General features: G+C 42.9%; 2 protein-coding genes across 11 annotated transcripts in view; one reads left to right on the top strand and one right to left on the bottom strand.

The window, feature by feature from the left end:
- LOC139538973 (serine/threonine-protein kinase 24-like) overlaps positions 1 to 12181 on the top strand; it is a 34786-nt gene extending 22605 nt beyond the window's left edge. For both annotated transcript variants that reach the window (XM_071341586.1, XM_071341587.1), the window contains 9 exons: positions 2929 to 2985; positions 3120 to 3228; positions 3326 to 3483; positions 4144 to 4329; positions 4611 to 4756; positions 4940 to 5072; positions 8378 to 8446; positions 8877 to 9016; positions 9176 to 12181. In XM_071341586.1, the coding sequence (XP_071197687.1) occupies positions 2929 to 2985; positions 3120 to 3228; positions 3326 to 3483; positions 4144 to 4329; positions 4611 to 4756; positions 4940 to 5072; positions 8378 to 8446; positions 8877 to 9016; positions 9176 to 9209 (1032 nt within the window). In that variant the 3' untranslated portion in view covers positions 9210 to 12181. The remainder of the gene's footprint in view (positions 1 to 2928; positions 2986 to 3119; positions 3229 to 3325; positions 3484 to 4143; positions 4330 to 4610; positions 4757 to 4939; positions 5073 to 8377; positions 8447 to 8876; positions 9017 to 9175) is intronic.
- Positions 12182 to 14641: 2460 nt separating this feature from the next.
- Positions 14642 to 26732, bottom strand: part of LOC139538972 (INO80 complex subunit D-like) — a 34580-nt gene continuing 22489 nt past the window's right edge. For all 9 annotated transcript variants that reach the window (XM_071341577.1, XM_071341578.1, XM_071341579.1 and 6 more), the window contains 8 exons: positions 25587 to 26683; positions 25340 to 25445; positions 25032 to 25253; positions 24246 to 24343; positions 23926 to 24059; positions 23610 to 23836; positions 20707 to 20864; positions 14642 to 20347 (listed from right to left, as the gene is read on the bottom strand). In XM_071341577.1, coding sequence (XP_071197678.1) covers positions 19389 to 20347; positions 20707 to 20864; positions 23610 to 23836; positions 23926 to 24059; positions 24246 to 24343; positions 25032 to 25253; positions 25340 to 25445; positions 25587 to 26683 — 3001 coding nt within the window. In that variant the 3' untranslated portion in view covers positions 14642 to 19388. The remainder of the gene's footprint in view (positions 20348 to 20706; positions 20865 to 23609; positions 23837 to 23925; positions 24060 to 24245; positions 24344 to 25031; positions 25254 to 25339; positions 25446 to 25586; positions 26684 to 26732) is intronic.

Genomic DNA, 26732 nt, shown 5'->3' with positions numbered 1-26732 from the left:
GTGAGTGTTGCAACTAAGGACATATGATTTTTACACGCTATGTGCTTCAGCACTTGGCGGTCCCGTTCTGTGAGCTTGTGTGGCCTACCACTTCGCGGCTGAGCTATTGTTGCTCCTAGATCATTTCCACTTCACAATTACAGCACTTAGAGTTGACCGGGGCAGCTCTAGTAGGGCAGAACTGACTTGTTGAAAAGGTGGAATTCTATGACTGTGCCACGTTGAAAGTCACTGAGCTCTTCAGTAAGGCCATTCTACTGTCAATGATTGTCTATGGAGATTGCATGGCTATGTGGTCGATTTTTATACTCATGTCAGCAACGGGTGTGGCTGAAATGACCAAATCTACAAATTTGAAGGCGTTTCCACATACGTTTCTATAATATAGTGTATTTCCCCCCTGACTTCCAAGTTGTATTCTGCGGAGTTGGTCATGTAGTATTTGTGCCTGATCATAGCTGTTCCTTATGACCCTTATTTGAGTGCATAGGCTACTTTATAAACTCTTGGGTATTGTTCGCCACAGTGCCTAGTGAAAGTCTACACGCCTTGCACAGTCTTCACATTTTTCTGCCTTAAAATGAAATTTAAAAAGAGTAAATTAGATTTGTTTCACTGATCTACACAATCTACTCCACGTTATAAAAGTGAGAAAAAAATTATAACATTTTACAAATCAATGAAAATGAAAGATTATGATTTATTGATTGTGAATGTCTTCACACCTTAGTTAATACACATTTGGCAGCCATCACAGCTGTGAATCATTTGTAATAAGTGTTTACCAACCTTGCACAACACATATCCATTGATTTGTCAAATTTGCTCAAGTTCAGTAAATTTGGTTGGGCAGAAATATTCAAAACTTGTCTCTGATTTTCAAGCAGATTTAAGTCAGAACTGAGACCTGAATCATTCAGAAACACTCAACATCTCTTGAAAAGCCTTTCTTTGGCATTAAAATGTGTGTAAATACCCCAGGGTGAAAAGAGGAGTTTTCTCCCATGTTAACAGCACCGTGCAGAGCCCATTACTTCTGCTCCACATACTGTTGCATTGTGGTTTACATATGAAATGCTCTGTCTGATCTCATACTGAGGATAAGAGCTGGTTAGTAGGCTATGGCAAACTGCTGAAGAGATTCAGGCCAGGGAGGCTGGGAAGGAGAGATTCAGGCCAGGGAGGCTGGGAAGGAGAGATTCAGGCCAGGGAGGCTGGGAAGGAGAGATCCAGGCCAGGGAGGCTGGGAAGGAGAGATTCAGGCCAGGGAGGCTGGGAAGGAGAGATCCAGGTCAGGGAGGCTGGGAAGGAGAGATTCAGGCCAGGGAGGCTGGGAAGGAGAGATTCAGGCCAGGGAGGCTGGGAAGGAGAGATTCAGGCCAGGGAGGCTGGGAAGGAGAGATTCAGGCCAGGGAGGCTGGGAAGGAGAGATTCAGGCCAGGGAGGCTGGGAAGGAGAGATTCAGGCCAGGGAGGCTGGGAAGGAGAGATTCAGGCCAGGGAGGCTGGGAAGGAGAGATTCAGGCCAGGGAGGCTGGGAAGGAGAGATTCAGGCCAGGGAGGCTGGGAAGGAGAGAGAGGCTGGGAAGGAGAGATTCAGGCCATGGAGGCTGGGAAGGAGAGATTCAGGTCAGGGAGGTTGGGAAGGAGAGATTCAGGCCAGGGAGGCTGGGAAGGAGAGATTCAGGCCAGGGAGGCTGGGAAGGAGAGATTCAGGCCAGGGAGGCTGGGAAGGAGAGATTCAGGCCAGGGAGGCTGGGAAGGAGAGATTCAGGCCAGGGAGGCTGGGAAGGAGAGAGAGGCTGGGAAGGAGAGATTCAGGCCATGGAGGCTGGGAAGGAGAGATTCAGGCCAGGGAGGCTGGGAAGGAGAGATTCAGGCCAGGGAGGCTGGGAAGGAGAGATTCAGGCCAGGGAGGCTGGGAAGGAAACCAACTGGTTTATGGATCATAACGAGGAAGAAAGTGGTCTTTTTTTGTGTTTAGTGTGTGCTGCATAACACACTCGACTCTTATAGCTAAACATCCTAGTTGCATTTCTTTGACCTGAGGCTATTCTGCTTTACAAATTGTTGTATTATGCCATCTCTCAAGGTTATCAAGTCTGCTGTTAGAATGTGTAGGCCTAAACTGTCCGGTAGTGTAGGTCAGACCGGACCTCGAGCCGCTATACTTAATGAACGTACAGGAGACGTTAGCAGTGCTTAATTTCCTCCTTCAAAGTACATGTGGTCACATGTGGCTCAATTGGTATCGCATTGGCACATGAAATGCCAGGGTTGTATGTTCAATTCCCACGGGGGACCATTATTAAAAAGAAATAAAAAGTATGAAAATGTATGCACTCACTACTGTAAGTCACTCTTGATAAGAGTGTCTGCTAAATGATATATTTTTTTAATGTGCTGCATTATTGAACTGCACTTGTTCCAGCCGTCACTGGGCGGTTGTTCCAGCCGTCACTGGGCGGTTGTTCCAGCCGTCACTGGGCGGTTGTTCCAGCCGTCACTGGGCGGTTGTTCCAGCCGTCACTGGGCGGTTGTTCCAGCCGTCACTGGGCGGTTGTTCCAGCCGTCACTGGGCGGTTGTTCCAGCCGTCACTGGGCGGTTGTTCCAGCCGTCACTGGGCGGTTGTTCCAGCCGTCACTGGGCGGTTGTGGCTTCAGACCTTAAGTGACATGATCCCTGATGCAGCCAGATGTGCTGTGATTGACACCCCTAGGCTCACCGGGAGAAGAGATTGCTGAAGTGCTTAGCTTAAGCTTCTCATTTAATATGAATTATAAACTGGTAAACTGTGTCTTCATCTTATATTTAATTTCCCCTTCCACTCTATTCCAGTATGATGCTAAATTATAACAGTACATGTTGATCTGTTTTAATAAAGACTTAACATGATTTATGATTAAAACATTCTCTCTTTAATTTCAGGATGCAAAATTATGGATTATTATGGAATATTTAGGAGGAGGATCAGCTCTGGATTTAGTAAGTTTCTCTACAGTATAGTAAACTCCTCAGTAAGATTGCATTGATGTAACACAGGCCTAACCAAAAAGGCATCTTCACATTTCCGTCAAGGTTCAGTAGGACACTTTATTCCAGCCTGCTTTCTCTTTCAGTTGGAGCCCGGTGCCTTGGACGAAACCCAGATTGCCACAATTCTCAGAGAGATCCTGAGGGGACTTGAGTACCTGCACTCTGAAAAGAAAATCCACCGAGATATTAAAGGTACTGTTTAGAACACGCTATGGCCATACAGTGCAGCATGAATATCCAACTGACTGGCCACCGTGGTAAATCTCATAGTTCGTGTTATTGCCCCCAGCCGCTAACGTGTTGCTATCGGAGCAAGGAGACGTGAAGCTGGCAGACTTTGGAGTGGCGGGGCAGTTAACGGACACTCAGATAAAGAGGAACACGTTCGTGGGCACTCCCTTCTGGATGGCACCTGAAGTCATAAAACAGTCTGCGTACGACTCAAAGGTCAGAACTACCACAAGCTCTCTTTCAGGTTCTAGGTCGTCTCTTTCAGGTTCTAGGTTAAGATGACATATCTGTTCATAGGTTTGTGCAAGTGTTATAATGTGTCATAGGCAATGTGTGGAATTGTCAATAAAATGTTTAATGCAAACTTTGTTTTCATAGTGGGGATCCTAATAAATCAAATCAAAATAGTGTCCAGTAAACCTTTTCTTTTTTTTTTCTGTCTGAATTCCACTGTTCTGCTGAGTAGAGGCATTGCAGAGGTAGCTTCAGCTCTGTAACCTGCTGTGATCACACTACAGCCAGTGCACAGCACTGCACACAGATAGAACATATGAAACACCATGCGTCAAACCAGAGCCACCACGTTGACGATATATATATATATGCCTACTAAGTGGGGCCTTTCTAGCGGGTGTGAAGTTTGTTACTAGCTAATGTGTGAAATATAAAATGTCTCCATCTTTTGAATAGAAATCTCTAGTGTCTCAAGTGTTATCACTTTCATTCTGTGAATCATGCTGTCTGTATATCCTTTGCATCACAAACCATCCCTATTGATATTTGCTATGAGATTTTGAAGTCCGTTGTGGAATTGTGATGAATTTGTTCTAAAAATCTTTCTCAAAAGTGTATTTTTTTTTTATCATTGTGTCGCAGGCGGATATATGGTCGCTAGGTATAACAGCCATAGAGCTAGCCAAAGGAGAGCCACCCTACTCAGAGCTCCACCCTATGAAGGTCTTATTCGTCATCCCAAAGAACAACCCGCCCACTCTGGAAGGAAACTACTGCAAACCCCTCAAAGAATTCATAGAAGCCTGTTTGAACAAAGAGCCCAGCTTTGTAAGTGGTGTTTGGGGAGCAATTGAGCTCAAATGGGCATTTTGTTAATTAGCGGTTAAGAGCTTTTGGGCTAGTAACCGAAAGGTCGCTGGTTCGAATCCCCAAACCCGACTAGGTGAAAAATCTGTCTGCCCTTGAGCAAGGCACTAACCCTTATTGCTCCTGTAAGTTGCTCTGGATAAGAGCATTTGCTAAATGACAAAAATGTAGAAAGTCAACCCTCTGTACATTAGAAAACACATCCAATGTTTACACTTGTTTGACTCTATGCTCCTCCTCAGAGGCCAACTGCCAAAGAGCTGCTAAAACACAAGCTGATCATCCGGCACGCCAAGAAGACGTCCTACCTTTCAGAGCTGGTGGACAAGTACAAGAAGTGGAAAGCAGAGCAGTCTCGGGAGGACTCCAGCGACGACGAGTCGGACTCGTAAGTCATCATTTGATCCATTAAAGTCCTTTAATGTTATTTAGCCGATCGTGGTCATTCGGTCCTCGGCAATTCACACACAAGTGGTTGTTAACCAGATTGTTTATTGGGACAGTTTACTAATATGCTTCAGACTGTGTTTCCATGTGAGGTTGTCTAAAGGTTATCTTTATGTCTTGTCAGTGAGCAGGATGGCCAGGCGTCTGGAGTGAACGACTCTGGGAATGATGACTGGATCTTCAACACCATCAGGGAGAAGGACCCCAAGAAGTTCCTGAATGGTGCCGCCCAGTTTGATGAGCCGGAGAGGAACAAGGTAAGATGGCAGAGAAACATGCAACATAGTTTATCATGGTTATCCTCACCCCAAATTATGATTTAAGCTGAGTGTATATTCATACCATTGTGTATGTTTATACCATATTATAAACCAGGTGCTTTGAGCCCTGAATGATGATTGGCTGAAAGCCGTGTTATATCAGACCGTATACCCCATGGTATGACCCAATTTTTTTTTTTACTGTTCTAATTACGTTGGTAACCATTTTATAATTGCAATAAGGCGCCTCCGGGGCTTGTGGTATATGGCCAATATACCACGGCTAAGGGCTGTGTCCAGGCACTCTGCATTGCGTCTTGCCTAAGAACAGCCCTTAGCCATGGTATATTGGCCATATACCACACCCCCTCATTATTCATTATTTCCCTATAACGCACGGTAGAATTCAATGGCTGTAGTTAATTTTTACATGTTTCGTTTGAGCTGCTTTTGAAAGCAAAAGTCAAATTTAAAACATTGGCATTGTTGAAATGTTGTTTTCATAATGGCAAGCTAGGACTGATGGGTTTGGTTAGCTCAACTAGCAAGTCTGTTTGTTTGGTTACCACGGCAACTAATCTAGCTATCTAGTGAAACTTGCTAGCTACTTCAGTGGATGTTGAACACATTTCTACCGGCAAATATGTTAAATTATAGCCATGGTATAAAAGGGATAATCAACTCGGGGCTCTATGCGTTCTCTGGAAAATAATGCAACTCCATGGAAGGAACACACCACGTCGTTCATTATTTTCCTCCTTGATTATCCTTAAGTATTTGCATGTGCCTATGTTTGTGTTGCTTCACAGTCCCTGCTGTTCCATAAGGTGTTTTATTCATCTGTTTTTTTTCATCTGTTTTTTAAATCTAATTCTACTGCTGCATCAGTTACTTGATGTGGAATAGAGTTTCATGTAGTCATGGCTCTATGTAGTAAGGGTGCCACCCATAGTCTGTTCTGTGAAAGAGACCTCTTGTGGCATGTCTTGTGGGGTGTGCATGGGTGTCCGAGCTGTGTGCCAGTAGTTTAGAGTAGACAGACAGCTCATTCAACATGTCAATACCTCTCATGAATACAAGTAATGATGAAGTCAATTTCTTCTCCACTTTGAGCCAGGAGAGATTGACATGCATATTATTATATTAGCTCTCTGTACATCCAAGGGCCAGCCGTGCTGCCCTTTTCTGAGCCATTTGCAATTTTCCTGAGTCCTTTTTTGTGGCACCTGACCACATGACTGAACAGTAGTCCAGGTGCAACAAAACTAGGGCCTGTAGGACCTGCCTTGTTGATAGTGTTGGTAAGAAGGCAGAGCAGCGCTTTATTATGGACAGACTTCTCCCCATCTTAGCTACTACTGCATCAATATGTTTTGACCATGACAGTTTACAATCTAGGGTTACTCCAAGCAGTTTAATCATCTCAACTTGCTCAATTTCCACATTATGTACTACAAGATTTAGTTGAGGTTTAGTGAATGTTTTGTCCCAAATACAATGGTTTTAGTTTTAGAAATATTTATGGCTAACCTAGTCCTTGCCACCCACTCTGAAACGAACTGCAGCTCTTTGTTAAGTGTTGCAGTCATTTCAGTTGATGTAGTAGCTGACTTGTAAAGTGTTGAGTCATCCACATACATAGACACTCTGGCTTTACTCAGTCAGTGGCATGTCGTTAGTAAAATATTTAAAAAGCAAGGGGCCTAAACAGCTACCCTGTGGAATTCCTGATTCTACCTGGATTATGTTTGAGAGGCTTCCATTAAAGAACACCTTCTGTGTTCTGTTAGACAAGTAACTCTTTATCCACATTATAGCACGGGGTGTGAAGCCATAACACACACATTTTTCCAGCAGCAGACTATGATCGATAATGTCAAGCTGCACGTACACAGTACCAGTCAAACGTTTGGACACTGGGGAAGGGTACCAAAACATTTCTGCAGCATTGAAGGACCCCAAGAGCACAGTGGCATCATTCTTGGTTTTGAAAAATAAAATTTTATTAAGTAAATGTGTTTATTTGTTTCTTTTCATTTTGATAACAGATGAAAATGTCATGAATTCAACGTTATTTGTTAATGTAAAAAATCTAAATGTATTGATTTTCAGGTTGTCATTTGGATTTGGGGTGAAAAAAATGGGGTCCCCAGAAATTCTGCAGGGGAAAGAAATGGTACCACGCGGGAAAGTTTGAATACCACTGCCATAGTGTGTTTATACCATAGTGTATTTATACCATAGTGTATTTATACCATAGTGTATTTATACCATAGTGTATTTATACCATAGTGTATATTTATACCATAGTGTATATTTATACCATAGTGTATTTATACCATAGTGTATATTCGTACCATAGTGTATATTTATACCATAGTTTATATTTATACCATAGTTTATATTTGTACCATGGTGTATATTTGTACCATGGTGTATATTTGTACCATGGTGTATATTCGTACCATGGTGTATATTTATACCATAGTGTATACAGTATTTATACCATAGTGTATATTCGTACCATAGTGTATATTCGTACCATGGTGTATATTTGTACCATAGTGTATACAGTATTTATACCGTAGTGTACACTGAGTGTACGAAACACCTTCCTAATACTGAGTTTGCCCTCAGACTAGCCTTAATTTGTCGGGCATGGACTCTACAAGGTGTCAAAAGCATTCCACAGGGATGCTTGCCCATGTTGACTCCAATGCTTCCCACAGTTGTCAAGTTGTCTGGATGTCCTTTGGGTGGTGGATCATTCTTGAAACACACGAGGAAACTGTTGTGTGAAAAACCAAGCAGCATTGCAGTTTTTGACACAAACCGGTGCGCCTGGCACCTACTACCATACCCCGGTCAAATGCACTTAAATCTTTTGTCTTGCCCATTCATCCTCTGAATCCTTCTCTCAAGGCTTAAAAATCCTTATTTAACCTGTCTCCGCTTCATCTACACTAATTTGAAGTTGATTTAACAAGTCACATCAATAAGGGATCATAGCTTTCACCTGGTCAGTCTGTCATGGAAGAGCAGGTGTTTTTTTATGTTTTGTATATACTCAGTATATATTTATACCATAGTCTATATATTTATACCATAGTGTGTATATTCATACCACATGCTTTCTCCCATCCGTTTTCATATACATCGTGATCTAACCAAACACCAAGTTGTTCAGGAGGTGGTTTCTGGGCATTCTCTGTTTTAAAAAACTGACTTTCACTCTTCAGCTGTTTTTCAGCTCTTGCACTGAGTCATCAGTATGATTTTTAATTGTATACTTTCTTTATCAGGTGCAAGACAATCCAGAAAGGCCTCTGTCACAGAGCTGGTGCGCTATCATTTCACCTTTGTTTGCTGAGGTAGGAATGTATTTGGGCTCATTTTAACTATATCTTGTGACGTTTATTGTTTCTCTTTTTATCTAAAGATAATAATGGTGAATCGCAGTTAAGTTAAATGATTCCGGGTCAAACTGTTCTGATATATCTGTTGACCTTATTGAAGTTACAGCTGCACACTTTAAGATTTTATTTATTTAACCTTTTATTTAACTAGGCAAGTCAGTTAAGAAGAAATTGTTATTTACAATGACGGCCTACACCGGCCAAACCCCGGATGACGCTGGGCCAATTGTGCACCCGCCCTATGGGACTCCCAATCACAGCCGGTTGTGATACAGCCTGGATTCGAACTATGGTGTCTGTAGCACTCTAAAGATGCAGTGCCTTAGACCGCTGCGCCACTTGGGAGCCAAAATGATCCAGTAAACTGTCTCTCCTTCCCTTACAGTTAAAAGAGAACCAGGTTGAGGCAACCAATGGCAAGCCAGAGGCTGTGGACGAGCTGAGGGAGGCCGTTTTCATGTCAGAGGAGTCCTGTCCTGGTATCTCTGACGCCCTGGTGTCTGAACTAGTGCACAGACTACAGAGGTAATGGCAATAGCATCAACACCTCCCATGATTTGATTACAGCTCATAGTATTTTCATTTTATTCCATCATTAAGGTGCAGACCTATAAGTCTAGTGTTGTTTCTCACACCTCCATCCCAAGCTAAATCTTCCCATTGTTTCATCCTTTACTCCTGCAGGTTTTCTCTACCCAGGGCCTCATCCTCCCAGTGACCCCCCCCCCCCCCCCCCCATCTCACCCCTACAGTAGCAGCAGTCCGTCAGTCCATGGCCTCTGACATCAACAGCCATAATGAAGTCTCCCAGGAAGTTCTCATCACTCATTCATTCACCTAAAGCAAAGCCTCAGCCCACTTTTTTATCTCTACTTAACACTGGCCGTTGGTGACTGGCCGTTGGTGACTGGCCACTGGCCGTTGGTGACTGGCCACTGGCCGTTGGTGACTGGCCGTTGGTCAGCTGCCACTTTGACTGACAACTGCTGTAAGACCTTTTGGGCTCAATACCTCCGATATGAATGCAGGACCATTGATTCAAACATTTGGTGTGGCTTATTCCTAAAAGGTCCTGTAGCCTTTCAGGGAGGATCTAACTTTCTTGTGCGTGTGTGTGTGTGTGTGTGTGTGTGTGTGTGTGTGTGTGTGTGTGTGTGTGTGTGTGTGTGTGTGGTGTGTGTGTGTGAGCATCTCCCTTGAGATCCTGTGAAATGTGCGGTGGAGATTGAAGCTTTCTTTTCAAAACTCAGGTATCCTGCTTTTAAGTGGATGGGGTCTTCTGGGAGAATTAACAGATCTGTTGGGTGGCTGTACAAACTTGTAAATAGGCACATTTTTACAAATATTGAGAAATAATGGAGTGTACGCAAAGGAATCTCTGTGTACAAGTGGCCAAATGCTTCTGTACATATATTCTGTTAGAAAGGGTCAATGTTTAAAGAGACATGTAAATGGTCATAACTGAGATTGCCTGGCCTTTATTACTTGTTCTTTTGTATTTCAGTCATGGATTCCCTCTTGTTTTAATACATTATCTTGGATTCCCTCTTGTTTTAATACATTATCTTAGATTTCCACTTGTTTTAATACATTATCTTGGATTCCCTCTTGTTTTAATACATTATCTTAGATTTCCACTTGTTTTAATACATTATCTTGGATTCCCTCTTGTTTTAATCATACATTTTCAAGGACACATCCATTCAATGACAATTGCTTCCCTCTGTCGTGTTTTTATGTTAATTGAAACTTTGGCCACTTTTTTTTTGTTTCTTTTAAATGCTCTTTGACCTTTTTGATGTCACACTCCATGACATGGCTGTAGTTGCCGTGCAGAGCACAGGAACAGAGTCTTTTCAGCTGGACTACTTCTAACCCTCTCTAGTCTTGACACTGGGTTCTATGTTCTCTGGCCTTCATGAGACAACATGGTTTCATGACAAGATGGCTGTTGGATTGTTCCTCTGTCACATCACCTGTGTAAAATGAGTGCTTTTGTTCTATTGAAGGTTCACCTTTCCTTTTTTCTTAACATAACGGTAAATTCAACTACATCATCCCACAACAGACACGTCTTCTTTGGAACTGCAGTGGAACAATCTATTCCCAACAGCTTGAATTGCACTTTTAAGCTTTTTTTTTTTAATAAAAGCCTTTAAAAAAAAAATAATAATATTGTAGACAAAGTAGCCGTAAGCACCGCATGATCATTATTGTACAGACATGTGTCAATGCTACATAAGACAACTGTCCACCTGAGGCAACACAGCTTGGAGCACAGCATAACAGAACAATGTAAATGTGAATTCCACCCAAAGTTTAGTTGAAAAGGATTGCAGAAGTGCATTATGGAGTGTTCATACTAGTTGACGTAGAGTAGCAGAAAGCCAGTAGCCATTGGGAAGCATACCACACCTCCCTGCTGCTACTGACCCCCCCCCCCCGTGTAGTTTTAAATGAATGTGTGTTAATGTACAAGCATTTCGCTAGACCCACTAAACACGTGTTTCCATAAAGTTTAATTTGATGAAAAATAACTCCTGTGACATGGCCTACACAGTATTTATTTAACGAGGCAAGTCAGTTAAAAACTAATTATTATTTACAATGACAACCTAGGAACAGTGGGTTAACTGCCTTGTTCAGGGGGGCAGAACGACAGATCTCTTGTCAGCTCGTGGATTCGATCTAGCAACCTTTCAGTTACTGGCCCAACGCTCTAACCACTAGGCTACCTGCAGTCCCTAATATGCATTGTAGCATGCATGCTATAGGACTCTTAACCTGATGTCCTGGACCTTGAGTGTTAAAATCAGCCTTAGCAACTTTGTCGAGAGTGGGGTGCAGTCACAGCTTTAAAAAATATTTGCGCCAAGTGTTACATGGCAGCATGGACAAATATAACAATTGATTTTTTTCAAGTGAATGTTTTTTGCTCTTTACATGGGGTTAGATACTATACCTTCATAAATCACACACAAGTATGAACACTGGGTCCCTATGGGATTTCAACAGCTACTGGAAACCCTCTTTGTATTCGCTGTGTTCAGAACCAATGTGAGATGTCCAGTATTGAACTGTTTTTTTCTGAGTTTTGGGGCATTTGGTACCCCCTGTTTGATTCCACCTCTGTTGACCTGTTTTCCAACATTTGAGTGGACCCCTTTTTATCTATTTCCATTATTCCCCTTATGTTACACATGAAAGTGCCATGTATGTACGGCCATCTTTTTTTGGTTTTGTAATTTGCACCTTGTGGAGACAACTGTCCGGTTTTATTCTTTCAGTGTTGCACTTTGTAAGCGTTTTCTTCAGGATTCAAGTAAGAAAAATGGTACTTGAGGCCATGGTTTTTTTTCGGTGTCATATCTTACATGATTACTAGTAAACCTTTTGAGTATGGCAATAAAGCAGTGGGGTCGTCAGGACACATTTGTCAGCACAGGTATATTCTACCGAACAAGAATATTTTTTATAACTCACACGAGCAGTATGTATAGAATAAAAAAATATTGTCCTCTGTTATTAATGATCATCACATTTAAAAAAAAATTGAAATGTCATTTTCTGTAACATTGCGGACAGTTTATAGTCCTGTATATAATCATTGCTTATGTCACTCAAATTCCAAGGTATTGGGAGTCTTTGTAAGCTTTCAAGTGATTAAAATCGAATGCAAATTTAAATGGATATTTCTTTGTGTGGAGCAATATTGTTTTTAGCAGCATTACAATGCAATACCAGAGTGCAGCTTTTTTAAACCGCTACAGGATCGGTGTCCCCCCCGCGGGATGGTTGAGTTAACGTTGACTAATGTGATTAGCATGAGGTTGTAAGTAACAAGAACATTTCCCAGGACATAGACATATCTGATATGGGCAGAATGCTTAAATTCTTGTAAATCTAACTGCACTGTCCAATTTACAGTAGCTATTACAGTGAAAGAATACCATGCTATTGTTTGAGGCGAGTGCACAGTTATAAACTTGAAAATGTGTCAATAAACCAATTAGGCACATTTGGGCAACATTTTGAACAGAAATTAAATGGTTCATTGGATCAGTCTAAAATGTTGCACACACTGCTGCCAATTGTCCAAAATCGAAATTGTGCCTAGCCTGGAATAATACCTTGTGAACTTTCTCTTGCATTTAAAAAAGATGGAACAAAAAAACACATGTTTTTTTTCTTGGATTATCTTTCACCAGATCTAATGTGTTCTATTCACCTAAATTAATTTCACATTTCCACAGACTTCAGTGTTTCCTTTCAAACGGTATCAAGAATATGCATGTCCTTGTTTCAGGTCCTGAGCTACATGCAGTTAGATTTGGGTATGTCATTTTAGGCGAAAATTGAAAAAAAGGGTCCGATCCTTAAGTAAATTCACAACGTTGTCATTAAAAAAACAAACGCCATTAATGAAAGAAACCCTACATTAGGCAGCTGGTTGTTTGGTCAGTACTGTGCATTGTTATGTTCTCATGCGGTTACATCCGAGAGGTTAGCTTCCTTGACAGGGCGAGGGGCAAAAAGGCCCTAAAGTTAGTTTGCTCATCACAGAAGGCATGCCTTTGTGACTTGCAGGTCCGGATTCCGACAGGAAATGATGCCTTACTTACACACTTCTCAGTAATTGGTATTCCGAGTTACTTTATGAAGGTGCGTAACGGGCTTTGCAGACGTAATTCCCTTGCACGCGCTAAATAAATGTATTCAACCGCTGAAAACCCAACAGATTTTCTCATGGAGCTGTCATTCAATAGGGTTTTCAGTACACTTAAAACCATCCCTTTAAATACGATTTACCTTTTAATTAGAATTTTGTCGACAGACTAGACTACATCGAGAGAACGGGTTCAGAAAATAGGGATAAATGAAAGGAAGCTAAATTATATGCATATTTGTCTCCGTTTCAACATCAACTGGTAGATTTCAAATAGTCCGATTTTATGGATTATTTTGGGCAAATTTCAGGGCTAGGAAAGTATGTATGAATCACAAACAGGTTTGGAGAACCTTTGCGCACAAAAATATATTGATGAATAAAAAACAGTGGTTTGATTCATCTTAAAATCCTTGTTCTCAACTAGCTTACCTGGTTAAATAAAATAAAAGTTGTCATATTCAAGTTCAATCCATGAAATATTGGAAAATGGGGGAAATCGTGTACAATGGGGGTGCCCTAATTCTCACTAATCATGCTCCAGGTTTAACCGTTTGGTCTGAGTGCCATAATGATTAGATGGTAGATTTATTTATAGGACATGTCCAGAATTTATTACACAACGTTAGCCCACATCATCCACTAACGACCCTCAGGAACAATTTACATGGACGTGACAGAGGAAAGGTAAACGGAATGGAATGAAATTATGCTAAATGTAAGCTACAAATTTAACAAAAGTAACACTAAAGTGACAGTTATTAATGTATGTGAGTATTACTGACGATGGCTTCCGATAGTGGCTAATATTTATCATGATACACATTGTCAAATAAAACGTAGAAAAGCCTAGAATATTGAACATTCTATAGCGTATACACCAACTTGGCAGGTTCAGACCTACAGAAACCTATAGCTTGGTTGTCAAAATTTCATAAACGCAAATTGAGGGCATAGCTATTCTATTTCACTGTGGAAATGGGGTCCCAATACATTTCATATTTATATGATTTTCAGTTTGCTTCCATATGGCTGGCTTCACTTTCATCTCCAGGGATCATAAGGAAAACTTGTTATGTGTATTTACAATCCCCTTCTGAAAACGGATTACTAATTTACATAGCTCTTATCCATTTCTAAATTACAGAGCCTGGAGAATGCTGTTATTTCTATTGGGGGGGAAAAACTTTTTACACTTGTACTGGCAGGTTTGCTAGAAGACCTTTATTCGTGGTTTCCTCTCGTGTCAAGGTGGTGGAATTATTCGCTTTTTATGCACTTTTCTCTATTCTGACCTTGGATTTAAGCACGAGAACAGCATGCTATTTTTTTTCCGGGTGGAGATAAAGGTGTGGCGGAGGGCGTGTCTACAGATACACTGTATTCTGACTTGATTTATTCCCTCAAAATGTACCATTTACGTACGTGTATTATTCTCAGAATTGTGGATCTATAAATAAAAACCGACAACCCATGACAGCAAATACCTCACAGCAAGTTTTATTTATACATCCAAAAACAAAAGATCACATTTTATCACACTATATACACATTCCATACAGTGTTTATACACATATTACATAATTTGTACACAAGAAAAATATACATAAAAATGTAAACCTTTGTATACAAAAAAATACCTTAGACAAATTATACAAGGACCGATAACAAAAGGTGACTAGATTATTATTAGCTCATCCTATCATCTTTAAAAACAGTAATACAGTACATTCAATGAGTATAGGAATTTGTCAGCCATCTCTCAGATTTCAAGCAGTTACAAGTGCCTACAGAGTCCTGCTTAGTTTGTTCTATATGGTTGGTGAGGAGTCTTAACTGCAATGAATCTAATCTCATGCTTTGTGAATACAGCAGTATCGGGTTGCTTGCGCAAATTCAAGAAAACATTCCAGCCCACCTAATTCCTAGGGGCTGTACATCTAGGAACAATGCTGTGGTCAAGCAAAAAAGAAACTGAAACTTGAAGCATCTGCTCTGGTAATGTCTGTCTCCTTGAAATAGCTAGGCCTTCTCACAGTTGGAAGTGGGGCCTGCTCGGTTCTAAGCAGTGTGTGTGTGCAGTTAATGGCAGCTGTTTGTTTTTCGTATCATGACAAAAGGCAAGATGCTTACTGGGAGCATCTGGCCTCCCACAGTGCTGTTTAGAGCCGGTCAGCTGTGTGTTCCAAATCCAAAATGAATATGGGTGCTGTTATGTGCAGTGTATATATATATACTTCCGAGAAAAAATTATGCTATGCCTGGATTTACTGCTACCAAGAGATCTGCTAATCCCAATAAGGGAGAAATGTTGTGGCCTTGCACTCAGATGTAAAGTTGTCTCGCCATGCAACCCCAGTCTTTCAGCAGCAACTACTTGCCGGAGTTTAATAGCTATCAGAAATACTGTCTTACATTAGACATTTTGCCAGTTCGGTTAGCTAAATGACAATGTACACTAACATTGATCATTTCACTTTGAAGAGAAATTACAGGAGTTTTGATAGCCATTAAAACAAGGGGTGTTCCACAAACAGTTTCCATCAAAGCACATCGCAAAAGACTATTTGACTTCATTTTTCAATCCATTGCCACTCATTAACTCACAATAAAACCTAAACTGTAGAGACCTCTACCCTATAAATATATATAATACTTAACAATGAGTAATCTTTCCATAAAAAAAAAAAAAAAAAGAAATATACCAAACCCATGATTTACTACTATAGAGTTTAAAAGCAGACAGGGCAGAGTTGTCCGGTTAATTCCATCCTCATTCCTTAACAGTTAACATTGAGACCCATGCTTCATTAACCTTAATGCACCTGAGAATATTTATTTAGTACAACAGACAGTGCTATCTATACCTCAGAAATGCTCATTGCACCAGTTTACACCAATGGTGTCACACTACCACACAAACAGATACGATGCTAAAACAAGGGGCATCATTTCACACGTCCATATACCCATCCTACGTATCCATATACACTGCTAGACTAGTGAAAGATGACTTTCTGGTCCTTTACTGGGGGGGAGTTACAGAGTGGACAAAACATTAAGAACACCTGCTCTTTCCATGACAGACTGACCAGGTGAAAGCTATGATCCCTTAATGATGTCACTTGTTAAATCAACTTCAAATCAGTGTCGATGAAGGGGTGGAGACAGGTTGCGGGATTTTCAAGAATGGTCCACCATCGAAAGGACATCCAGCCAACTTGACAATTATGGGGGAGGCATCAAACAAGGGCCAGCATCCCTGTGGAACGCTTGACACCTTGTAGAGTCCATGGCCCGACAAACTGAGGTCATTCTGAGGGTTAAAAGGGGGGGGGGGGCAACTCAATATTTGGAAGGTGTCCTAATGTTTGGTATACTCAGTGTAGTTATATCACTCACCCCCCCCAGGTTCCTAAGTAGTTTCAATTTTAGAAGGGACCATATCCATGAATGTCCTTTTAAAATGTCATTATATAGCAAGACCAGAGAGCACCATGGAGAGTTGTGAACACCCGAGCCCATGGATTTGGCCATCACCCTTGCAATAACTACTCAGTATGACCTAAGAGAAGCATCCTGTTCAATGGTCAGTTGCAGTCGCTCTCTACTCAGAGAGTTCAGACTTGATTTAGAACAAACGGTTTATGTCACAGAGAGTTACTAAGGCCCAAACATATCTGGTCCACATCGGTTTGGATTACAGAGTGAAGATACATAAAGTGGAGACCAATACAATACTGTGACAAGAGTGTGTGCGCCAATGTGTTTATTGCTTAAATTAACACAATTGACCTTCAAGTGGCTAAGAGGTCACCCATAAGGAGTCCCACAATGTTGAGGTCAAAAGATATTTTATGTTTCTGAGTGACCCAATAATAGAGCAAATATATACACAATATATATATATATATTTTTTTAACGCTGTTTAAAAGTGGTTTGGCCAAATTCTCTGTTAAGTGGAGGAGGACAGGACTACATCATGGTAAGATGACAGAGCAATTTCCTCTGTTGCTTCACAACGGGTCACCCGCATACAAGGACCTGACTTAGAATCTCTTTCAAAAAGGTGAATGGAACAGATGAACCCATGCAATGACCATACCAAGGCAGGATATACTACCCTACGTATTTATTTGGACAATGAAGCGAAAACGTTTAATTTGGCTCTATACTCCAGCATTTTGGATTTGAGATCAACTGTTTCATAGGAGGCAACAGAATGTCACCTTTTATTTGAGGATATTTTCCATACACATCCGTTTTACCGTTTAGAAATGAAATCACTTCATGTATCTAGTGCCCCTCATAAGTATCTGGAAAAATTCCCTTGTGTATTAAAGTAGTCAAAAGGTGTAACCTAGCATGCAATGATTACATCAAGCTTGTGACTCTACAAACTTGTTGGATGCATTTTAAGTTTGCGTTTCAGATTATTTTGTGCCCCATTAAAACTAAATGGTAGTCACTTGTGTTTCTGAACATGTCTACATTAAATGTGGAGGCTACCACGATTACAGTTAATCATGAATAATGAGTGAGAAAGTTAGAGGCATAAATATCATACCCCCCCCCCCAAAAATGCTAACATCCCATTATTGGTCATGGAGAGGGGTTATCATGTCTTGTGGGTATGATATAAGATGCTAACATCCCGTTATTGGTCATGGAGAGGGGTTATCATGTCTTGTGGGTATGATATAAGATGCTAACATCCCGTTATTGGTCATGGAGAGGGGTTATCATGTCTTGTGGGTATGATATAAGATGCTAACATCCCGTTATTGGTAACGGAGAGGGGTTATCATGTCTTGTGGGTATGATATAAGATGCTAACATCCCGTTATTGGTAACGGAGAGGGGTTATCATGTCTTGTGGGTATGATATAAGATGCTAACATCCCGTTATTGGTCATGGAGAGGGGTTATCATGTCTTGTGGGTATGATATAAGATGCTAACATCCCGTTATTGGTCATGGAGAGGGGTTATCATGTCTTGTGGGTATGATATAAGATGCTAACATCCCGTTATTGGTAACGGAGAGGGGTTATCATGTCTTGTGGGTATGATATAAGATGCTAACATCCCGTTATTGGTCATGGAGAGGGGTTATCATGTCTTGTGGGTATGATATAAGATGCTAACATCCCGTTATTGGTCATGGAGAGGGGTTATCATGTCTTGGGAGTATGAACTTTGTGCCTCAAACTTTCTCGCTCACGACTCATTCATGATTATTCGTAATCATGGTAGCATCCACATTATTGTAGAAGTGTTTAGAAACATTCGATTTTTATTTAAAATAAGTGACAATACATTATTTACTTTTCATTTCTATGGGGGCACAACATAATCTGAAACATCAACAAAACAAACTAAATGCAGCCAACAAGAGTGTAGAGTCACACGCTTGATGTGTGCTAGGAAACTGGTACCAAATACTAAACTTGACTACTTTAATACACAAGTGAATTAGTCCAAATACTTATGACACATTCAATTGGGAGCCTAGATACATGAAGTGCGTTTGTTTCTAATTTAATCTCAAATCCAAAATGTTGGAGTATAGAGCCAAATTAAAAGTTTTAGCTTCACTATCCTTATAATACGCAGGGGAGTGTTGCTGATGGATGTTAGACACGACTAAACTGGCAATATTATTATTATATATATTTTTGTAATTCACCACTGATTGACGCTTTGTCACCGTATTCTCTAGCACTGTTGTTGTCACTATGATATAAATAATCTCTCCTTCTAAGGGCCGTCCTCCAATGTTCCCCCACATCAATCCATGTATTCCTCGTGTCACTATGTCTATTGTATCTTGTACTCTGCATTGTTGGAAAAGGACTCGTGAGCAAGCATTTCACTGTTAGTCTACTGTTGTTGTTGTTGTTGTTTACCAGGCATGTGACAAATAACATTTGATGTTTCTACTGAACCACCTCCCTCCACACACACATCTGCCCCCTGCTGGCGAAACTCTGGAGCTGCGTTTACGTCAAACCACTGGACCCTTTCAGGTGGCCAACTGGCTATATTACCACCAAATCATTACACAGTTAAGGAATATCTGAGGTTGTGCAAATTCCAATAGAATAGTGAAGCGTTAGGTCCGTTACCACATTGCACACTTGAAGCAGAAGGGAAATGAATGGACACTGGGTGAATACGTTTCTAGAGTCCACGGTTTGACCAACAGCCATTGTACTGTGCACGGCTTGCTCTAGTTACTGTGTGGAAAGGGGGGCGTTGCACTGTTGGCACTTGCAGCGGTGGCACTAGCTATGGAGAAGCCAGTGGGGGGCGCCGTGGAGCTGTGACTGGGCTGCACGTCCTTCGGGATGCCACTGTGGGAGGCCAGCTGGTGGCCGAAGGCAGCACTGAACTGAGGGAGCTGCTGCTTGGGAAGGGTGGAAATCAAGAGGTCGTGTGGTGGCGAGGGGGCGGGGAGCGCAGTCAAGCCCGTCAAGCCGCTCTGGGGCAACGCTGAGAGGGCAGCCATGGGCTGTAGGGTCACAGAGTGGGAGGAGGGGGGAGTGGACAGAGAGGTGGATACGAGGTGGCCCTCTGGTCTGATGAGGTTGCCGAACTGTGTGGGGTCAGTGAGGGGCAGGGGGAGGTTGTTCCAGGAAGAGCGTGGGGTAATTGGTACCTCCATCAGGAGAGGAGAGTCCGTCTGAAAGGAGTTGGCATGGGGAGAGGACATGTGGTCGTTGTAGGAGGATGATACATGCTCGCTGCAGTAATGGCTGCCCTGCGGAGACGATGTGGGCGCCTCCGGCTTGGCCAAGATGTGGGGCGGGTGTGTCCGGGGGACTGTGCGGGTGGAGGTGGTGAGGCTGGGTCCCGAGGGAGGAGTCTGGCCCCGGGCAGTGGGCTGCTGAGGTGACACCGAGGGGGAGAAGTGGCCACCAGCGGAGTGCAGCAGGTTGTCCTCCAGCTCAGAGAAGTTCCCTACGGGGATGCGGCCATTGAGAAGGTCCCCCATCCCCCCCGGCTGGACCCCTGGCCCAGTGAACACTGCTGCCATGGCCCGGTGGTCCACTCCATCTGCCTGCGCCAGCTCCGCCATGGAGGTCAGGCACACCAGGGAGTCTGGGTAGGAGCCCATCAGCCCAGCCTGCAGTGCTCGTACCAGCTCCTCAGCCTCCTCTGTGGTGGGAAGCAGCTCCCCATTCTTACCTGAGGATATACACAATATCTCTTACCCACACCGTAGGAATCTACCAACCATCCACCTTTCTCAGAGAGCAGGAAGAAATGTTTGAGTAAATACTTAAGCCTTCAGCTTATTCAATAATATTCAGACAAACCTGTTCAAATAAAACTATTTTTTGTAAAGATAAAAATAGCTGATGTCACACACACACACACACACACACACACACACACACGCTAAAATGACCCCTATTTGGAAAGTCTTGCTGTGAGAGGTTATCTGGACAGTTACAACTAGAAGAATAGAATAACATTATGAATAGGCCCTAGAGTGGTAAAAATCCATGACAACAACGAGCAAAATAAATAAATAAATAAAGTACCTTCAAACAAGTCAAAGTCCTGAAGGTCATCGGGGAGCCTGGGTAACACGTCCGAGAAATCCTCCTGGTTCAGCTCGAGGTCGTTTGGAATGTCTGACATGTCATTGGTGATGTCATCGGGAAGTTCATCGGTGCTCAGTTCAGGCGTCGAGGGACTCCTGCCATCGAGGGAGAGAAAAAAAAAATTCAGCAAGTACATAAGGACTGTTCATGCGCAACACACACTCCTAGTGTCTGGAACAATATGTTCATAGCAGTGGAGGCTCCTCAGAGGAAGGGGAGGACCATCCTTCAGAAAAATTAAAAGTGAAATGTTAAAAATTATCCTTTTTAGATGAAACTATAATAAATATAATCACGTCACCAAATAATTTATTAAAACACTGTTTTGCAAAGGTTTACAGTAGCCTAGGGTAGCACCATGGTGTAGCCGGAGGACAGCTAGTTTCCGTCCTCCTCTGGGTACATCGACTTCAATACAAAACCTAGGAGGCTCATGGTTCTCACCCCCTTCCATAACCTTACACAGTAATCATGATAACTTCCAGAGGATGTCCTCCAGTCTATCTGAGCTCTTGCAGCATGAACTGACATGTTGTCCACCCAATGAAAAGAGCAGAGAATGAATCTAGTACTGAAAGCATAACCTACAGCTAGCTAGGACTGCAGTGTATAAAATGTGGTGAGTAGTTGACTCAAAAGGGAAAGATAGTTTAACAGTTTTGGAAAAATTTATTTTTCAAAATGAAGGAGAGAGAGCTAGCTAGGCCATGGCTATCCAACACTGGAACTCTTTCAAGTAAAGGTAAGCTTTTGGTTTTATTAAATGTATTGCCAACGGGGCCCACCAGTGTAATTGCTAAACTGCTCGCTGTACACTGTACTGCATGATTGTAGCGGGTTAACTAACACGTTAGTTACTAGAACTATGTTAATGGCGCTGGAGGAGATGGCTTATGTTTTACAGGCTCCTTACAAATTGTGCTATTTTGTGTTTTTTCGCCTTATTTGTAACTTATTTTGTAAATAATCTCATTTTCTTTAACGAGTCGGACGCAAATGATTTACTCCAGATACCTGATCAGGCCCAAATCCGTCATTCTCGTGAAGAGAAGACGCAGATACAGGGGACGCAGGTCCGGGTGCCTTATGAGAATTTGTTGGCGAGTGGGTAACCCGCCTCTACCATCCGTCTTATTGGCCAACGTGCAATCACTGGAGAATAAACTGGATAAGCGCCGTTCAAATCTATCCTACCAACAGGACATTAAAAACAGTATTATCTTATGTTTCACAGAGTCGTGGCTGAACAACATATACAGCTGATTGGTTTTTCGTGCGTCGGCAAGACAGAACAGCTGCCTCTGGTAAGACAAGGCGTGAAGGTCTGTGTCTATTTGTCAATAACAGCTGGTCTCAAGGTTTTGCTCACCTGAGGTAGAGTATTTCATGATAAGCTGTAAGACCACACTATTTCCCAAGAGAGTTTATCTATATTTTTCATAGCTGTCTATTTACCACCACAAACCGATGCACTAAAACAGCACTCAATGAGCTGTATAAGATGTAAATGTATAAGGACATAAGCAAACAGGAAAATGCTCATCCAGAGGCGACACTCCTAGTGGCCAGTGACTTTAATGCAGGGAAACTTAAAAATGTTTACCTCATTTCTACATGTGCAACAAGAGGGATTTTTTTATATTTTTAACTCTAGACCAAAAGCCTTCTGAACAGCTTTTACCCCCAAGCCATAAGACTGCTGAACAGCTAATCAAATGGCTACCCGGACTATTTGCATTGACCCACCCTCCCTTTTTTTAAACACTGCTGCTACTCTCTGTTTATTATCTATGCATAGTCACTTTAACTCGACCTACATGTACATATTACCTCAATTACCTTCACTAACCTGTACCCCCGCACATTGACTCGGTACCGGTACTCCCTGTATATAGCCTTGTTATTGTTATTTTATTTTTCACTTTATTTAGTAATTATTTTCTTAACTGCATTTTTAGTTAAGGGCTTTTAAGTAAGCATTTCACGGTTGTACACCTGTTGTATTTGACGCATGTGTTAGCGTCAAATAACATTTAATTTGATTTGACTATGACGTTAGCTAATATGGTGAAAACGATGTAGGCTGCGTGTAGCAGTTAATGGTATGAAGGTTTGGCTTGGAAAGTTTTTTTCTCTCGCCTGGTCACAGACAGTTGTGCTCTTAAGTCCACAAGCGAAGGGAAAAGGTGAGATGAGAGTGCGTAGAAGTGAGGAGGAGTATACAATGAGCATAGTGATCATGCTGTTTGTACGTGGCTGCTATGAATGTGAACTGTGTTTGCAGGTGATCAGTGGTGCATTCATTCTGGCGATTCTGTTGAAAAACGTTTCACAAACAGAACGGGGATAAACATACCTGAATTTGTCCAATAGAAACACATGTTTAAAATTGTTGGACTAATGACTACACCCTAGATCAGCTAGATGCAGGCAAGAGCGTGCAAGGCGGTATTGAACGTGTGTCACTTTCACCTTGATTACTCAAATTTGTCTCTCTGTCCTGTGTGCACCTACGTGTTAAACTTGAATTCATAGATTAGATTGTAGCAACCTCGTGATCGGTACAGGGAAAATTCTAGTATCATTGTAGTAGCCTAAACCTATATAGTGCACTACCTTATAATCAAAAGTAGTGCACTATATAGGGACTAGGGTGCCATAGGGCTCTGGTCTAAAGTAGTGCACTATATAGGGACTAGGGTGCCATAGGGCTCTGGTCTAAAGTAGTGCACTATATAGGGACTAGGGTGCCATAGGGCTCTGGTCTAAAGTAGTGCACTATATAGGGACTAGGGTGCCATTTCAGACCCAGTGAGAGACCAGATGGTTCTGGGGCAGACCTGATGTTGGCCTGGGTGGGCATGGTCAGGCTGGAGGAGGAAGGCATTCCCAGGTTCCCCTGGGGCAGCGCCGGCGGGATAGGCTTCTGGGGCCGCCACGGCCCTCTCCTCCTCTTCTTCTTGTGTTTCTTGGTGAGTGCAGGCGGTTTGGTCTTCTTACGCGGCTTTCGCTGCTGCTGCTGGTGGTGCTGCACTCTTCGGTTACCGTCTCCACGCAGGAAATTGTCCTATAGGAAAAAACACGTGTCCGTAAGTATAGTATTACAGAGCAGATACTGTGGCATATGTATAACAATGGTACTCCCAATGTACTGACCATCTTTTTGGCATGCTCTTCACAGAGCGGTGTCTGATGCGTGATGTCAAACACAGGAATGGAGCACTGTTGTCCATCGGAAAATTTGGCTGTACAACTGGAGAAGAGCTGCTGGGAGCGATTCAACAGAATGTCTGCAGAAACACCGTGAAGGAAGCACTCCAGTGGAAAAGAGGACAACTGTCATGTCTCAAAAACAGAAGCCATACTTTGAGTCTGTTAAGTTCTATTAGGACAAGTTATAAAGCCATATTCTGCAATAATGACAGTTTGGTCCCAACAGTCCAGTGTGCCATGTAAGAGGTTGGTGAAAAGGATACGCTGGAAGCAGTGTTGGGTGAAGGGTAGAGCTCGGCTGCTACATGCCTGGCCCTTGGTGCTTCCAGTGCAGATTCCCGTCTCCTGCTGCCCTGGCGCACTGAGCAGAGAGACAGATAGGCCCACGCTCAGGACACAACCATGTCAACACTCTCTCAGCTCTTCACAACTATCATTACTGACCACATGACCAGTGTGAGGGCTGGCCGATGCCCGTCACATAAAAAAGGGTTTTACTAAAAGAACTGGAAAGGTTTCTTCCAAATTTTTATAAATATATAAATACAAAAAAAGGCTTAAAAATGGCAAAGAGTTAAAATTGTAAAAACAAGGACTAAAAAGATTAAGACCAAGAATAAAATAATCTTCGCTGGTCTATCCCTGCTTACCTCTCTTCCCCACTAGCACTCTCCCACAAACAGCTATAGCTCATCATCTCATTTAGTGGCAGGGGTCCTACAATTACCTCTTTAGCCAATAGCAAATTCAGACACTCAATTTACTAGACACTTTTAAATGGTTCTGGTGAAATTAGATCTCAACTATGGCATGATCTGAATAATGTAAGTTAAGCAGGAACCTGCTATACAATACACACAGAAAAAAAGGAACTGTGCTCAAATGAGGATGTACTCACAACACAACCAGGAAAAGCTTTAGTATCTAAGTCTTTAAAAAAACTTTTTTTTTTTTTTTTTAACATTTTCCCATTGACATGGTATTGGAGGAGACTAATAAGGTTAGTCAGGCTCAATTTCATAAATGGGAGTGTTGAGTATTTAGTTTACCTTGAGGTCTGGGAGACCTTGCGCAACTTCTGAATCAACTGGCCAGCACAGTCGGGGTCTTTACTGGCAGCGTGCAGCAGGGCTTTGCGGAAGGCATAGTGGTATTTCTTCTGGCGCATGGTAGCCCTCTCCTGCCTGCACAGGTGCTTGTATTTCTCCTGGAGGTATGAGCACAGCCGAGCCAGCCGCGTTCTCCGCGAGCTGCCAGCATCTTCATCTGAGCTAGAATTAAAAAATAAAATAAACAAGTCAAAAACAAATCCATGTTTGATTTCATGATAGTCTAACTATGTACGTAAGAAACTTACACATCCTGCAGGTGTCCTTCCTGTAGTCTCCAAGCATTGTGATAGGGTGGAACTCTCTCTGCCTCTACTTCATCATCCTCTGAACTGTCTTCAGACCAGTCCAACCCTGAAAGAAGATAACCTGTTAGTACAGCTGGTCTCAGCAGTATAATGTCAAATGATCTTTGTCTCGTTTTACACAGACCCAATACGACATTCAACTAATAAGCAAAATACAGTATGTCATGTGAATAGGGAGGAGAGGTACCTAGATGATGGAAGAGGTCTCCGTGCTCCTGATGTCTTTGGGTGCAGAGCTGCACCAGATGCTGTAACCTTGCCATGCAGGCAAGGGGAGGTGAGAAGGCAGCCGGGCGCATGGCCACCACATGACGCTGAGTGCTGTCCCAGCTACTGGATGGCAAGTGCGTGGCAGTGAACAGAGCTTTCCTGCCGAGGGGGGGACAGGAGGACTGCAACGGACTGGGAGCTGTGTTGGGGGGCAGTCCGACAGGCAGAAAGGCGGGAATCTGAGGTGGAGCTAGCTTACATGATAAACCCTGTAGCTGTCCTGGGAGGACAAACGAGGGCATGGTGGAGGGCTGGAGGAGTCCTGTCTGCAGCTGTCCAGGGAGAACAAACGAGGGCATGGTAGAGGGCTGGGGGAGTCCTGTCTGCTGCTGTCCAGGGAGGACAAACGAGGGCATGGTAGAGGGCTGGGGGAGTCCTGTCTGCTGCTGTCCTGGGAGGACAAACGAGGGCATGGTAGAGGGCTGGGGGAGTCCTGTCTGCTGCTGTCCTGGGAGGACAAACGAGGGCATGGTGCAGGGCTGGAGGAGTCCTGTCTGCTGCTGTCCTGGGAGGACAAACGAAGGCATAGTGGAGTGCTGGGTGGGCTGGAGGAGTCCTGTCTGCTGCTGATGGGGAAGATGAGGACGGAGGGGCGAAGAGCGGTGCACACAGGTAAGAGGAGAGGGGCTAAAGTGCTCTGGAGGTGGTTGGAGGAGGGCATTGTCGTGATGGGGGAGCTGGAGTTTCTGGCTGAGCACCAGTCGACTGTGTAGTTTCTTCCTGACGGTGGAGCCCTTCCGAGGAGGGCCCTCTTCCCCATCAGTGTCCTCCTCGTAGAAGGCAAAAGGGTCCAGGAGCTCCCCATCTGGGAGGGGTAGCAGACGGGTGCAGGGTGGAGAGGGTGGCAGCTCATCCAGGCCATTGGAGGCCTTCAGAGCTAGCGAGGGCACAGTTATGTTAAGAGCCACTGACTCCAGGTGAGGTCTTGAGCGCATCTCCTCCAATGCATCGTGTTTCTTCTTCCGCTCCTTCTTGGGGATAAACCCAAGGACTTGGAGGTGGCTGTTACAGTATCTGTGGAACAAACACACCTTTAACATGATGTTTCACAACTATGACAGAT

This window comes from Salvelinus alpinus, chromosome 14, assembly GCF_045679555.1.
Source record: "Salvelinus alpinus chromosome 14, SLU_Salpinus.1, whole genome shotgun sequence".
In the NCBI taxonomy this organism is placed as follows: domain Eukaryota; kingdom Metazoa; phylum Chordata; class Actinopteri; order Salmoniformes; family Salmonidae; genus Salvelinus; species Salvelinus alpinus.
The sequence above is the reverse complement of the archived record's forward strand: the minus strand, read 5'-3'. Positions and strand labels throughout refer to the sequence as shown.